A 15,101-nucleotide genomic window follows, 5' to 3' on the forward strand; every position below is an offset into this window, starting at 1 on the left:
CTACTTTCAAGGGGATGAGGTGTCATTGTCCTATGGATAATGTTTTTTGTATGTTCGTCAATAAATGTCTCTATTTTTCATATCTACATGGCTGGATACCTTCTGGACAGACCTCTTATATCTATTTAACATGTACGTATATATATTCGAGGCAGAGTTGGTTTGTTTTGATTACCCTTATAAACTCCGAGCAGATTATGTCTACAATTTGCCCATATGTATGTGCTCACAAGCATTTGCTCAATGAAAGAGTAAATATTTGTTGTAATATACACACAGTGTCTAAGTCCCCACTCTCCCACAAACACACTTATATTATCATGAGATAAATACAGGCAGCTTAGAGAGAGGACAAACAGTGGTCCAGCTCCTGCCTCAGAGTCTCAAGGATGGTTTTAAAACTTGCTCCAAGGATATCCTTCATATTTGTTAAATTTTAAAGCTTATATGTATAGAGTTAGGGTTTACAATTTTATTATTAAAATAGCTGACATTTGAATTATATTTACTGTACTATAAATATTGTTTTAGGCTACACACAGAGGCATACATTAAATTACAAAACATGACCTTTAAAAAGAATACAGTTTTTACTGTGGAGGCAATATGGGCACGTTCACTGAAGAAACTTTGGCAGAGCCAAAGCATGCTCAGCTGTAGTGCACGAGAGCGCCCACTCCCCTGAAACCTCACTAACACTGGCCATGGTCAGTATCACAAAATCAGTTCTTAAGTAGGATTCGAGGTAAAAAAAGTCTGGCACTTGCAAGTACACAACACACACAGGGCTGCTCTTCAAGTCTGGAACAGTATTTTACTTGCAGTCTAGGAGAGTTACAGGGGACACGGGACGGGGGAGGGTAAAATTTTCTATTTGTTCAAGTTGAAAATCAAATAAAGCAGTTTCGTAGACTGACAGTCATTCAGGATGATGTTTTTATAGTCCTGATGACACACCTAAACATGTGTTCTGCAAGAGGGATGCTTTCCAAACCTGGGTGAATGACTGTCTCCCGGGAGGAGAAACTAAGGCAGGTTGAGGACCAAAAGGTTCTGGCAAACGTACCAGAGGAAAAAACAAACAGATTCTCTCATGAGCTCTAAATCACTCATGGAAAATAAGCGTCTAAGAGCCAGGTGGCAAATTTCCTTCCAGTGGTCTCAATTTCAGCATGTTTGACATGGGCTGAATGCAAGACTGTAAATACTAAGCAGCAGCGACAGCCATATCTAAATGCCATGTGGGGACAGCAAGAAATCTGTGGCACTCTCATTTCATTTCACACCAAAGGCTAATCAGGCCCTGGCCAAGTAGCTTGGTTGGTTAGAGTGCTATCCTAATACACCGAGGTTACAGGTTTGATCCTGGTCAGGACACCCAAAAAGCAACCAATGAATACATAAATAGATGGAACAACAAGCTGGTGTTTCTCTCTCTCTAAAATCAATTTTAAAAAGGCTAATCAGAATTTTCAATAAACAAATAAATGATCAAAACTTTGATTTCAAAGGCAACACATGTAGTAAAAATACAGAAAATTCAGAAAAACACAAGGAACGTAGCATTCACCTTTGATTCGAGTACTTCATGAAAATAACATTTTGGTCTATGTGCCAGTTGGTCCATTGTTCCCCAGGCCAATGAGGATTGAAAAATCACTATTATTGCCAAGGGAAGAAAACAAGGCAATACATAACTCAGAAACAACAGACAAACACAGCTTTACAACGTTCACTTTCAAGGGTACAGAGGGCTGTTCTCCTGGACATTCAGCTTGTCAAGACTTACAACAGAACAAACAGTGAGTTGGCCAACCCTGTCTTAACTGCTCATTAGCTGTGGCCAAGATATTTGACCACTTCATGCCAGTGTTCAGTTCTCTGAAAAAGGTGCTAAGAGTTCCAACCGTCCACAATGAGAATTCATGAAATATTAGATGCTGCTGGTGTTGGTTGATTCATTTATGCATGAACTTTGCCTAATATTTAGATTTTTCAGAACACCCAATTTATAAAATGCATTTAAATCACAACAGCTGGTCACTGTGTGAGTTTTTTGCAAGCAAATATAATTTTCCCATTGACATTGGCCCTAAGTCCTAAAGATTTCCATGGGATGGGTATAATCTCAAAAAGGCTAAATTGGAAGCAACTCAAGAGCTTAAACATTTTTATTTATTTATTTATTTGTTTATTTATTTATTATTTGAGAGAGGGAGAGAGAGAAAGGGAGTGAGAGAGAGAAACATCGACTTGTCGTTCCACTTATTTATGTATTCATTGGTTGATTCTTGTATGTGCTCTGACTGGAGATCAAACCTGCAGTCTTGGCGTATCAGGATGATGCTATAACCAACTAAGCTGCCTAGCCAGGGCCAGCAACTCAAGAGTTTAAAGGTACCCAGCACCAAGGGCTTTATTTGCCTACATCACTCTAGTGAGGGTACTCTGCAGATTTTCATATCAAGTTAGTATTTCTCTCCAAACTTAAGTTGGGTTCCAGGTCATTCTGCAAATCCCGATCCATTGAATTCTCCATAATGCTAAGAATTTTCTATTCCAATACTGGTGGATTTCAAATTATATTCCTCCTCACTGATAACACTGGAGATTATTTAAATTGGAGGCTATTAAATTAGGAATGCTTGGATTTTTTTCCCCAAGAGTAGAATATTTTTGTTTGAGGTTACACTACTATATTTTTTGTAACTCAAAGATGGAAATAATTCTTATATTCGAAAGACAGAGACATTATACTTCAAACTGATGATTTCATTTAACAAAGCTCTTTGAAGAATATGCTTCAGGGGTCCAAGCAGACAGACAAATTCCTAGTCAGTTCATGTGCACTGGGGGATGTGTTTACCACCCTATTTGTCCAAGAAGAAAACTTGTGAAAACCCTGTACAGAAAGTATAGACGCCGATGAGGAACACTTTTACTTTGTGGTTTTCGAGGCATTATCTTCACAGATAATGAAAACTGCATGCAGAGCAGATGCTGCCAGTGAACTGGTGGTTAGGACACCCTCCCATGGTTCTGAGTGCCACTGCATGGGGATCGCTGTTGGGGATAGCCTTCACGCGTCATCATGGACATTAGCTGAGGCTGTTTTGAAATGCATTGCTGTTGATAGTATGTAGGGAACATTTCTGTAGATGCCCATGTAACAGAAATATTCTATTAGTTGTTACTGACTGACCATGACACAGGCTTTTATTTTATAAAAACTAGCAAGAAGATTAACTAGCAGACAGTTATGACTTATTCATAATAAAATTTTTCCTTGAAAAGTCCTTTATTTTATAATCTCTGAGCTTCAGCAAACTTTCAGTCATTATAAGGAATGGCCAATATTTTTTTCTTTGATTTCTCATTGAACAAAAAAGATGACCCATTTAAGCATTTAGAACATCTAACCCAGGAGAGCTATAACAACTCGCTCTAGTGATAGACACTATCGCCTGGTAATTACGCACTCCAAATACTAAGCTCTTACAGCAATAGTGTCTGATTTTTTTATGACTCACTAATGATACAAATAAAAAGAATCGAGGACTCCAAACAGGGGTCTTGCTTTTAAAAAGTGCAGATCTTAAGCCCTGGCTGGCGTAGCTCAGTGGATTGAGTGCGGGCTGGGAACCAAAGTGTCCCAGGTTCGATTCCCAGCCAGGGTACATTCCTGGGTTGCAGGCCATAACCCCCAGCAACCGCACATTGATATTTCTCTCTCTCTCTCTATCTCCCTCCCTTCCCTCTCTAAAAATAAATAAATAAAATATTAAAAAAAAAAAAAGTGCAGATCCTTGGGCGTGATCCCAGAAGTACTGAAACTATCTCTACGGGGTGGTCTAGGCCTTGCATACTGTAAAACAGGCTCTAAAATATGTAAATAAATGGGTGAGTATCAAAACACACAAACAAAATCTGGTCAGCTGATAATATACTTAGTCTGTTATTTAATGTGCCCACAAAATAAATTCTACGAGAAATTGGGAAACAATAACCTGTTTTAAATAAAGAGTTACTTTCTACTCCCACCAATATCTTTAACATCTGTGTTGAATGTTCAAATGTTTTACTTTTGGCTGACATCACTTCCCTCATAAGCCACGAGTCATTTATCCCACCACACAAGGACTAGCAGCAGCAAGACAAAGGTCTGCATTGTCCCAACTCCCCCCTCGCACCTTTGGACCATCCTCCTTTTCTTTTATTTTTTTTAACTTTATTTTTATTGTTCACTGTTGCACTGTTACAGTTGTCCCCACTTCCCCCCTCTGCCCACCTCCACCCAGATCCCCCCCCATCCCTCAGGCCATCACCACACTGTTTTCTGTGTCTATGGGTTATGCATATATGTTCCTTGGATGAAAGAAAGTGGACCGTCCTTCTTGTACTTTCAAAATTCACTCTTCTCGGGAGACTCGAAACTTCCAATTATACTACTTCCTCTCCTTGCTGTCATCTCCCAACCTCACGACTGTTCCTTCACAGTTGACCAAGGCCTCTGAAACCTGCTTCACAATCTTCCTGTGTGCCAGCTCCTCCTGTATTTAGCTCAAATCTTTCCTGGGCCACATACTATGAGGTGCTAAAGGTACATTATTGAGCAAAATAAAGCCCCTGTTTTCAAGGAGCTTACATTTCAGTGACAGGGAATAGAAGAAAGGGATACAAATATAACATATAAATATGTAACATGACTGGTGGTGCTTAATGTCCTATAAACAAATAAAACAAGTGGACAGTGAGTGGTGAGGATATGCACGCATGGGAAAAGAGGGCTACCCAGAAAGGGTACTTTGTCAAGTATTAGTATTAGTCAAGTGTGTGAGCAAAGCTGGGGATGCCTGGAATTAAAGCTGGACTCAGGGAGTTAAACATGCACAGGCCCTGAGATAGGGCATGCTTGGCACATCAGAGGGAAATGCTGGAGAGAATTAAGTGAAGCAAAACCTGGTAGATGGGACCAAAGACATAAGCGGATCTACATTATTGACCTTACAGACAACAATCAGCAATTCAGACATTATTTGGAGAGAGATGGGAAAGCAGTGGAGGGCTTGGAGCAGAGAAGCAGCTTGATCTGACAGGTTTTGACAGCATCACCCTGACTACTCTGTAAAAAAGGACCAACATGAGGTTGGAAGCAGGAGAACAGCCTGGATGAGAAACAATGGTGGCTCAGGCCAGGGTGAAGGGGTCAGCAGGGGTCAAATGTCAGGTGTGTCCTGAAGGCAGAACCAACCTCAGAATGAATGGGATTCACAGAGGGTTTGGTGGCAGGGTGTGAGAGGAGGAGAGGAGTCCAGGATGGCTGCTGGTGAAGGTTTTGGGCTTACCAAATGAAAGGACAGAGTTCTGTTCACTAAGATAAGGAATGTGGGGAAGAAGTGGATTTGAGAGAAAAATGAGTAGTTCAGTTTTGAATATGCTTAGTTGAAATGCCTCTTTAATGTCTAAGTGGAAATTAACGTTAGTCACTTGACTTGATAGCTGAGATCACAGCTGGAGAATTCAAATGCTTTGGGGACCAGGCAGGAAACATACGTAAGTACTGAAATATAATAAGGAGAGGTGGGGACTGTTGCTATAGTCAATAATATTGTCTGTTGTCAACAATATTGTAATAACTATGCACAGTGACAGATGGTCACTAGACTTATTGTGGTGACCACTTTGTAAGGTATATAAATGTTGAATCACTACGTTGTATACCTGAAACTAATATAATACTCCATGTCAACTATAATTGAAATTAATTTAAAACTATTGATATTTACAAAATAAATACAATAAGAAGAGGCAGGGACTACAGCTGGTCAGAGGGTAGTTGTCCCATTTGAAGGGGAAGCTGCTCCTGAGCCCAGTCCAGTGCTGTCGTTTCGAATCTGGGCCTAGTGTTCCTAGACCTTCCCATTTCTTAGCAGGAGGAAGAATCTGAATTTTTAATATCCACATCTTAGGGAAATAAAATAAGTTCCACAATATAGTAAATCCTAAAAGTGTTCTGTTAGTGTTCTAACTGCAGGCATTATTGGTGTCTTTAATTTATTAATATACATCTCAAGAAGAGGTTGGTTTAGCATTTTTCTAACTTGCTTGACAATCAAATCCTCTCTTCATGCAACACCTCAAGGGACAAGGTTTCCTTGGCAGGTACCTGGAAAGTGCTGGTTTATGCAAATGTCCTCAATGCCTAATCAACTGCTTTATTTCCTTTTTCAATATTTTAGTACATATGTTTCTTGCAGCTTGTGAGTCATAGTTGATCACACCCACACAGACACACAACCAAATCTGTCAGATGTTCTAACATCTAATATCAGACTTGGTCCAAACATAAATGAAGTACTTATTAGAGCCTTCCAAACTGCTAAACAGTGTGTGGAGCCTTGACCTTCTCATTGGTGAAGAAAAACTGAGTGAAATCACAGGAACACTGACTGAGTAACTCCATTTCCCCGCTTCTCTCCCTCCTCCACCTGTCGGGCTACACGACCTACTGACGGGAAGGACAGTCTGTTATTTCTACGCACTTGGCAGACATTCTTTGTTTTGTTTATCCACGAGGTAGGAAGAAGGGAGAAAGACAAATAAGTCTGGAATGGAAATTCTGTAATGAAAAGACAAGACTAATATTGTTGCAGGTCTTTAAAAATAGACTCTAGGATATATTAAAATATTCGAGGTGCAGGGCTCGTCTGAAGCATCAGTGTGCATAGTCTGTAAAAGAGCTCACAGTACAGTTGGGTAGATCAGTACATTTAAAAGACAAACAATATAAAAATGTCACATATTGCCCTGGCCAGGTGGCTCATTTTGTTGGAGCACTGTCCCGTACACCAAAAAGGTCGCAGGTCCGGTGTACAGGAAGCAACCGGTTGGTGTTTCTCTCTCACATCGATGTTTCTCTTTCTCAAGTCAATAAACATATCATTGGGGGAGATCATTTTTTTTAAATGTCACATATTGTCAAAAACGTCTACAAAAGTTCACAGAAGGGAAACAGCAATGTGGGTTTGAATGGCCAGTGAGAGTCTCGCCTGAGCTGGTCCTTGAAGCACAGTGAGGTATCGGATCAAGAGCAGGGTGGTGGGAGTTCCGTGCAGGAGAGACCAGGGCAGAGTGGAGATGAGGCACTCTAGGAACCGTGAGTGCACAGGACTGTACAGGTTGGGAGGAGAATGGGACACTGAGGCTGGATCACGTCATGGTGGTAGCTGAATCCCCCGTAAGGAAATATGGCCTTAATTGTGCAGGTCATTGAAGGATTTGTGAGTCTTTGAAGGATTCTGGGCATGAATCTGTCATATTATGGAAATTTGATCTTATGAAGCCATGGGGAGAAGGTGAGGCAAGAGGACTTTGCAGGATTCTGGGTTGAAGTGAGGAGAGTCTGGGCTAGACAGTGAAGAGTGGGAATTGAAAGAAATTATGATATTTATGAAGGAAATAATGAATTGAACTTGCTAGCCTATGGAATGTGAGGCAAATGAGAAAGGAATGGCTTTGACCCTGGGTCAGTAACATAATGACTATCCCGATAGCAAACTGGTTTATACATATTCATTTATGGTGACGTTGGTGCATCCAAGGAAAGATGTCCAATCAATTAATTAGTGATCTAGGACTAGAACTTGGGAAAGAAAGGCAAATAATGAACACTGAGGCACCATGGTATTCTCAGCTATGTGCTACATCCTTTACCTACATGATCAACCTAGGAGAGAAACAGGGATGGACTTTGCACTTTGGCGCCATCTGCATAGATGTCAGTCAGGTCGGGAGAATAACGACATTCAACAAAGACCAATTTATCACAATTCCTCCGTGCCCCTTCCCTATGAAAACAGTCATTACACAAAAACAGATGCATAAAAACACACTGCATCCTATCACATCACAAGATCACTCAAAATTCTGGTTTCTGGAAGTTAATACTGGATTCTAGGAAGTGACAGAGATAGGGAAGAAAAAACACAACTGTAGTGATTCTTTTGTTTTTCTTTCCCTTGAGAAAAATGAAATGACAAAAAAACAGGAGGCAGGAAGAAACGAGGGGAGAAAGTATTTGGGCGAGTTTCCACTTGCTGAGATAAACAGGAATGAAAGAAAGCAAACTCTTTCCTTAAATAACAATAAACATTTGAACAGTGCCTCCCTAGTTTTCTAGAATTCATTATCAATTTACAAACACATTATCCGATTCCCATCATGCACCTTTCCATTCACAAGCCAGCTAGGAGCCACACATTCCACCTTCCAACTCCCCCTGGCAGACCAGGGTCTCAGTGTCCTGGTTTTGCCGGCCCTGGAGCTCAGGCCCACAGGCACATCAACAGTGATGACAGGTGTTTAAATGGCCGTCATTAGTCTTTTCCATTTGTCACAATTCTCCAGGGTGAGCTGAGTCCATCCCTTCCTTCCCTCAGCCACCAGAAAGGCCGTGCTGCTTAAAATGTCCCTCCATTCAAACACCCAGGGCAAGGGAAGAGGAAAAAGCCAAAAGAAAGGACAGAGGATCAGGTGAAGGGTAGATTAAAATGGCAAACTTAGAAAATATCTTCTCAGCATGCAGTAGTTACTTATAATACAACTTGTTTTCATTCAGGGTACTCTTACTTTCTTTTACTCTACAAATGCAATGCTATAAACATTATAACTGTGTGCAATCACACATTTAGTCACTAGTATAACTGTTCTTAATAAACAGAACATAAATGCCCCTGTTGAACTCTATAACAAAGGACATCAAAAATTCCCCAAGACCCATAGCAGAAACGTCTGCTTAGAATCTGCAAAACATATACACATCAGAAATCACTGATTCTTACAAATTCCCTGGAACCTCTTGCTAGAATGAGAAGGGGAGAGTTGGGAGGGTTTGTAGACTGAATGTTCCCTGCATTCTCACCACCTAAAGAATAAATTCACATCTGGAACCGGCTGCCTCAAGACCCAGGTCTGTACCAGGGACAACTGAATGATGGATGGCTGTACTTCTAGAAACCAGGCAGTGTACTTTGAATACACAAAATACAGGGGGAAGAACCTTGCAAAAATGTCTGCTAAGTGAATGTCCCCCTAAAGAAAAGTTTTTATAAAAAGTTAACTATACTTGCTTACTGTGAAATTCCAGTTACACAACAAAAATCTTATCACAGATAATATTATAATGATACACAGTAATAATGAGACAAGTACTGGGCAAAACAATCATCTGTTTTGACAATTTAGACAATTCCTACAACAAATCCCCACACGACTCGGACTGCAGTAGCAAGGAATTAACTCTGCAAACAAAAATAACTTAGAGTTGGCTCAATGGAATAATTAAGCAACAGTAATTCACTTCCTCTACTGACTTTAAACATTGTCTGGGTTCTTACTGCCCTTCATCCCCTGATACTACAGTTTTACTTATAATCTAATTCCTGAATGTGTTGCTAGATTCCATGAAACAGCAAAGAGAAGTTAGTGCTTTGCAGACCAGTGAGAGACTAACTGAAAGAAGACTTTTGCAGGCTGAGGCCCCTTTCTGCCTCCAGAGATGAAGAGGGGGAGCAAACGGTCCAGGCCCAGAGGCTGGCTCCCGCTGCCGGGTGCAGGCAGTGAGGAGCACACTCCAGGGCTTCCGGCCGCCCTTCTGTGCTCTGTGCTCTAAAAAAAAATCCTAAATAACAGAGAAGCAAGAACTGGATCATCAGGTAGATCTACAGAAATTAGTGAGTTTTCCTGTGGAATAAAATATTTTCACAACAAAATTTCAGAGTTAATGAGCAATTCCACCACATTCTAACGGTACTGCATTTGCATAAGATAACAAAATGCACTTTGTACTCTTCTCTTACCTGTCTACTGTCCCTTTGGGAGGATGTCGAAGAGGAGGCACTTCTATGGGTGGGAGTGGATGTTTTATGGGCGGGGGATATGCCCTTCTCGTCTGAACTCATAGCTGCAGTTAGGATCTAGTTGCACGCACTTAAGATCATCCCAATGGTCTTGAATTCGGACAAAGAAGTAGATAAACTTCCAGCCTCAGTCCATTTCACAAATCGAGATTGACTAGAAAAGAGAAGGCAAAGAGTCAGAGGGTCCAAAACATCTCAAAGCAAAACAAACTATAATTTATGTAAATAATTTTAAAAAATTAAAAATTATATTCAGGAAAAATGTTAGTGAGGGGAAGAAGTCTGACACATTAGGAGGCGTTTCTTCCTCTAGATTTCTAAGGGGGAGGCTGACAGCAGGAATATACACCAAAAGTCTGTCACCAAGCGAAGTGGGGAGAAACCTCGTGCTCAGGTCACAGTCTTCCCTCATGTTCTCTGTGTTTTAAAGCTGTCTGCGTTGCTATGTTCCGGCCCCTCGTGTCAAAGTACACAGTTTCTTCTTATGAAGTTTAATTTCCCCTGTCTAACGGATTATAGTAAGAACTCAGTCCATACTTGTGTCCAGTTAAGTTCAGTCATGTCATGTATGTGACGGTTAAATCCAACACAAAGCAGCCATCACAAAAGGCAGAAGGGCTCATGCTGTTTGTGTATCATTTGATCTAGCCTGTAGGAAGGACCAAGGAATATGTATATCCACTGTTACTGCACCACAGGACTACAGCCCACCTACACACGACTCTCTCCGCACCAACATCCAACATGCTGGAAGGCACCAGAGATCGACAGGCAGGCCCCAACACTGGGGTGATGCTTGGAGTTGCTTCACGGACCTACAGCCAAGGGCCGCTTCTTTTCTCACCTGGATTCATATAAGGAAAGTCTGTAGTGTAGCACTAAGGCTAAAAACTTGTGTCTGAGAGAAGCATTGTTCAACTGGCAACAGAGGTTGCTAAAAAACAAATCTTTTTAAAGCATACTAGTGTGAAGTGAAACACTTACACACCCATCTGTGACCCAAAAGACTGACCACTAAAGTGAACTTCATCCCCTTCTAAGAAGACAGAAGGCCAAGTTCTAGGTCCCATCTTAATGCTAATACTCCTGGAAAGGAGCGCAGGACACTTGGGTAAGTGCTTTAGCACAGGTTATGAGGGAAAGCTTCTGTTGAGGAACAGAGGGTGTCCCACCTTTTGGCGCCTGGGCCACACTGGGAGAAGAAGAGGTGTCTTGGGCCACACATTAAATACATTGTGACACATCATAACAAAAAATCTCATAATGTTTTAAGTAAATTTACAGTTTTGTGCTAGGCTGCATTCATAGCCATCATGAGCCGTGTGCAGCCCATGGGCCGCAGGTTAGATACCCCTGCGAAAAACAGTCCCCTCAGGGTATTATGAGGACACAGGGCAAGGAGAACTAACTGGATCTGGAGGTCAGAGGTGCCCTTGAGCAAGAGTGTGTGGGCTGAGACTTGAAGGATAGATAGGAATTAACCAGATGCTGGGCAGCCAGCACGGTGTGATCCAGGAAGGGGTCCTGGCCACCACGGTCAAAGAAAGGCAGAGGCTAGGTCCTACCAGGGTCTATGGGCCAAGTTCAGCATTTTGACCCTAAGTATAAGAAGCCACAAAGGGGTGTGGTTTATAACAAGATGTGTATGTTTAAATAAAGGTACTTTGGCAGCCATTAGGAGAACCAAATTAGGGAAATGAAGATGAGGAAGGTCCAATAAGGAAGCAAGAGATGATGGACCAGAGATGTGGTGAGAAACTGAGAGGATAATTCCCAGATTTTCAGCATTCAGAGTGAGGGCTGGCCAAGGGAAACCTAGAACTGACAGAAGGCCATGAGTATGGTTTCAGACGCGTGGCTGGGAGGTACAACTGAGGCCTGAAATGGAGACAAACATTTGGAAAGTTCTGTCAGGGATCAGAGAAAGTTAGACCGAAGACAAATGTTTAATAGATTATGTTAATGACACAAGCATATTGAGTGATTTGTGTATAAATCCTGTAACTCTGTACCTGCAAATAAATTAAATTTTATGCAGGGCTATATAAAATCTACAACGTAAACCAAAGTGTCACAGGTTCGATTCCCAGCCAGTGTACATGCTTGGGTTGCAGGCCATAACCCCCAGCAACCACACATTAATGTTTCTCTCTCTCTCAAAGTGAATAAATTTAAAAAATCTTAAAAAAAAAATCTACAATGTTATGTTAACAGATTATGTGAGCCTGAATATGTTAAGCAGGATTTTAATAGTTACCAGGTTATAAAGAATATTCAAAAGAAATATCCCCACAATTAAAAGGAAAGTTATTGTAAATGAGAAAAAAATGGACAATCCAGCGAATAAAACTTGTTATCCTTTCTGAAGATTTATCTTCATGGCCACTGCAGGAAAAACAAAAGCTACTTACTCCAGAAACTGGAAAACTTTCTCTTGCTTCAAAACTAGTTTTGGGGCCAATAGAAATGCAATGAGCTATAGAGCTCTTTCCTGGGCTCAGACAAGGTTCCATTTGGTATCAGCAAAAGGTAGTAATAAATCAACGTGTAAATAATCATCTAACACGTTTGTTTTGTGAAAGCAGTTTGATAAGCATGAGTAAAATTTCTCAAGCCAAGCTGTGGTATCAGGCAACAGAAAGTGAGAACACCACTGGGATCCTTAATGTGAAGTCCTCTGCCTTCTGGTCCCAAATGTCAGATGCCAACGCTTGAGCTGAAAGTGTGGAGCTTCCATGATGAGCTCAAGGGCCCTCAAAGATGAGGCTGAGACAACCAAACGCATTTAACTATCATCCATGTGGAAGTCAATTCAATCCAAGCTGTATCAAGGGCCAACATCTCCTCTGTTGCACTTTCTTTCCCTCCTTAACCACATCCAACTTCACTTCTCCTGATGAAGACCAATGCTAACATCTTTATTTTTGTTTTAACTTAAAGTGACATTTTCTGGATAACTTGTTTATGATGGAAGAGCAGCATTTTGGTTGAAGTGCAATTATGAATATAAAGAGTGAAGAAAAGGTGAGTGAGAGAATTAAATTTGTTCTAAGAACGGTTCTTGAGGTTATTGTTATTTCTATTAATTTTTTATTTATTTTTAACAAAAGGTTTCAAGGACCTGATAAAAGGTTGAATGAGATCACTCCGACTTGATTATAAGTCAAGTGTTTGGTCATCGGCTCCACTGCTAAATGCACAACAAAAGGAACTGTGAACACTGTTAGTTGGTTGCACTACTTCTTTTCTATTCCTGGAGTGTAAGAATGGCTGTGACATTAAAAAATATATACACTAATTTCATCTATATCAAAGCACATTTTCAGAAACTGGCTAAACAAAATTCTACACCAAAAAAAAAGACCACCGATTTAAAGTCAACACTAACATAATTTTTACGTTCAATGAGAAAAGTGTTGTGGCTGGAGATAACAGCAATATGAAAGATGGACATCCTATTTTCCCATCTCATCCCTCCTTCTTATCGATATTAAGTACTGTAACAGTTGCATTTACACCGAGTGACATAAAATTCACATCTATGACCCAGGGACCTAACTAAAGCAAAAGGTAGCAGGGAAGACATCTAGAACTTGCTGTTCAAAGGCATCAGAACTGGTACGTGTTCAGAAAAAAAAACATTAGAAACTGGGGACTACCTAGCCTGAGCTAAGTTATGATGTGGTAGCACAATCACAAAATCTCAAGCTCCTACAAGAAAGGTTTATTTCTTACTCATTTGCGTGTCCTTTAGAGGTCAGCTGCTGCCCTCCTCCAGGTCCTACTTATCTGGGCCAGAGATGCAGCCCCCATGTGAAGGAGGAACAGAGCTGGGGCTGAACCACAAGATAGTTCACAATGCTTTTGCTTGGAGGTGGCATGTCTTAGTTCCTTTCACTCACATTTTATTGGCCAAAGAAAGTCACATGGCCAAACTGAGGTCAATGATGCATGAAAGTGTAACCCTCCCAGAGGGTGAGGCAGTGGATAGTAGCAAATAATAATATTATCTACTGCATTTACCATAAAAAGATTAAAGGTATGGATGAAAATATTTCAACTGTCTCTAGTTTCATCACCCAGTAGTAACAATGGTTAATATTTTGGTTCTGCTTTAACCAAAGTAGGAGAATAATGCCCGTACTATCTGCAATATGGTTTCTTCAATCAGCAATGTACTGGTGAAAGTCTTCCTTGTGAACAAAGACACTTTGATGTCACCACTCTTAGTCACTACATATAAGGCCACCACACGATATGCCACAATACATTTAACCATTCTTGTGCTGGGACATGTAGGCTGTATTCAGAATATTCTGAAACAATGAGACTTACCATGGAAGAGTTTATAATAATTCTATATTCATGTGTTATTATTGTAAAAATGACCTTCTTTGTGGATTTCAATACCTTTTTGCTTTATTTGAGGTCATCTGCTCTTTCCGTTTGCAAGTGATAAATGAAATCTGTCCACAATTTTACATTTAAACTTTCTGTAGCATTTTGTATTATACGTTCCTGTAGTAATGATCCCACTGGGTTGGTTTTTAAAAAATGTAATTTTAATGAAGTTTTTCCCAATTCCATTGAATGTTATAACTAACAGTTGACCTCTGCCTATCATTTGACATTTTCTACTTTTGGGTTCTTCTGTTTCCTTTAATGCTTGATGGCTTTTAAAAAAAATAATCTGCCTTTCCTTTCAATACTGATTTTTATATGGTTTTAACTGACCTTTACATTTGCCATTAATTTGAAAGATACACTTTCCCTTTCAAAGGTCTATTTCTGTTTCCCTTTAAGTGTCTCTAAATCATTCGGGAACCGTCAGTGTGTAGGTGACTAAGGCAAGAGTAAAACAGTATCTTTTGAGTCTCTCTCATCCACCTAACACCAGTCACCCCACCCCCCAAATATTCTGCTCTCAGTCCTCTTTTCAACCCTGGTGATTTAATCTGGAGTTTTAGAGAATTACACTTAGGATTCTAGACCAATGCCGAGGAGCTGACACCACTTTTCCTGGTTGGGGCCGACCAGGGTCCCAGGCGTGAGAAGACAGTCTAACAAAAGCAAAGCCTTCTCTGCCCTTTCTCAAGACCCTCCTTTTCTGCAAGTGCAGCTGACCTTTGTCATAAGTCCTGGCTCGATCAAGATTTTCTTCAATTTGGAATATAGCCTTCATAC

General features: G+C 40.6%; 1 protein-coding gene across 7 annotated transcripts in view; it reads right to left on the reverse strand.

The window, feature by feature from the left end:
* The window catches only part of OSBPL6 (oxysterol binding protein like 6), a 201,375-nt gene that overhangs the window by 77,914 nt on the left and 108,360 nt on the right, over window positions 1-15,101 (reverse strand). For all 7 annotated transcript variants that reach the window (XM_045857496.1, XM_045857330.1, XM_045857605.1 and 4 more), the window contains exon 3: window positions 9,858-10,071. In XM_045857496.1, coding sequence (XP_045713452.1) covers window positions 9,858-9,959 — 102 coding nt within the window. In that variant the 5' untranslated portion in view covers window positions 9,960-10,071. The remainder of the gene's footprint in view (window positions 1-9,857; window positions 10,072-15,101) is intronic.

The sequence above is a fragment of the Phyllostomus hastatus genome, unplaced genomic scaffold, assembly GCF_019186645.2.
Source record: "Phyllostomus hastatus isolate PE091 unplaced genomic scaffold, TTU_PhHast_1.1 phas_contig_1, whole genome shotgun sequence".
Taxonomy (NCBI): domain Eukaryota; kingdom Metazoa; phylum Chordata; class Mammalia; order Chiroptera; family Phyllostomidae; genus Phyllostomus; species Phyllostomus hastatus.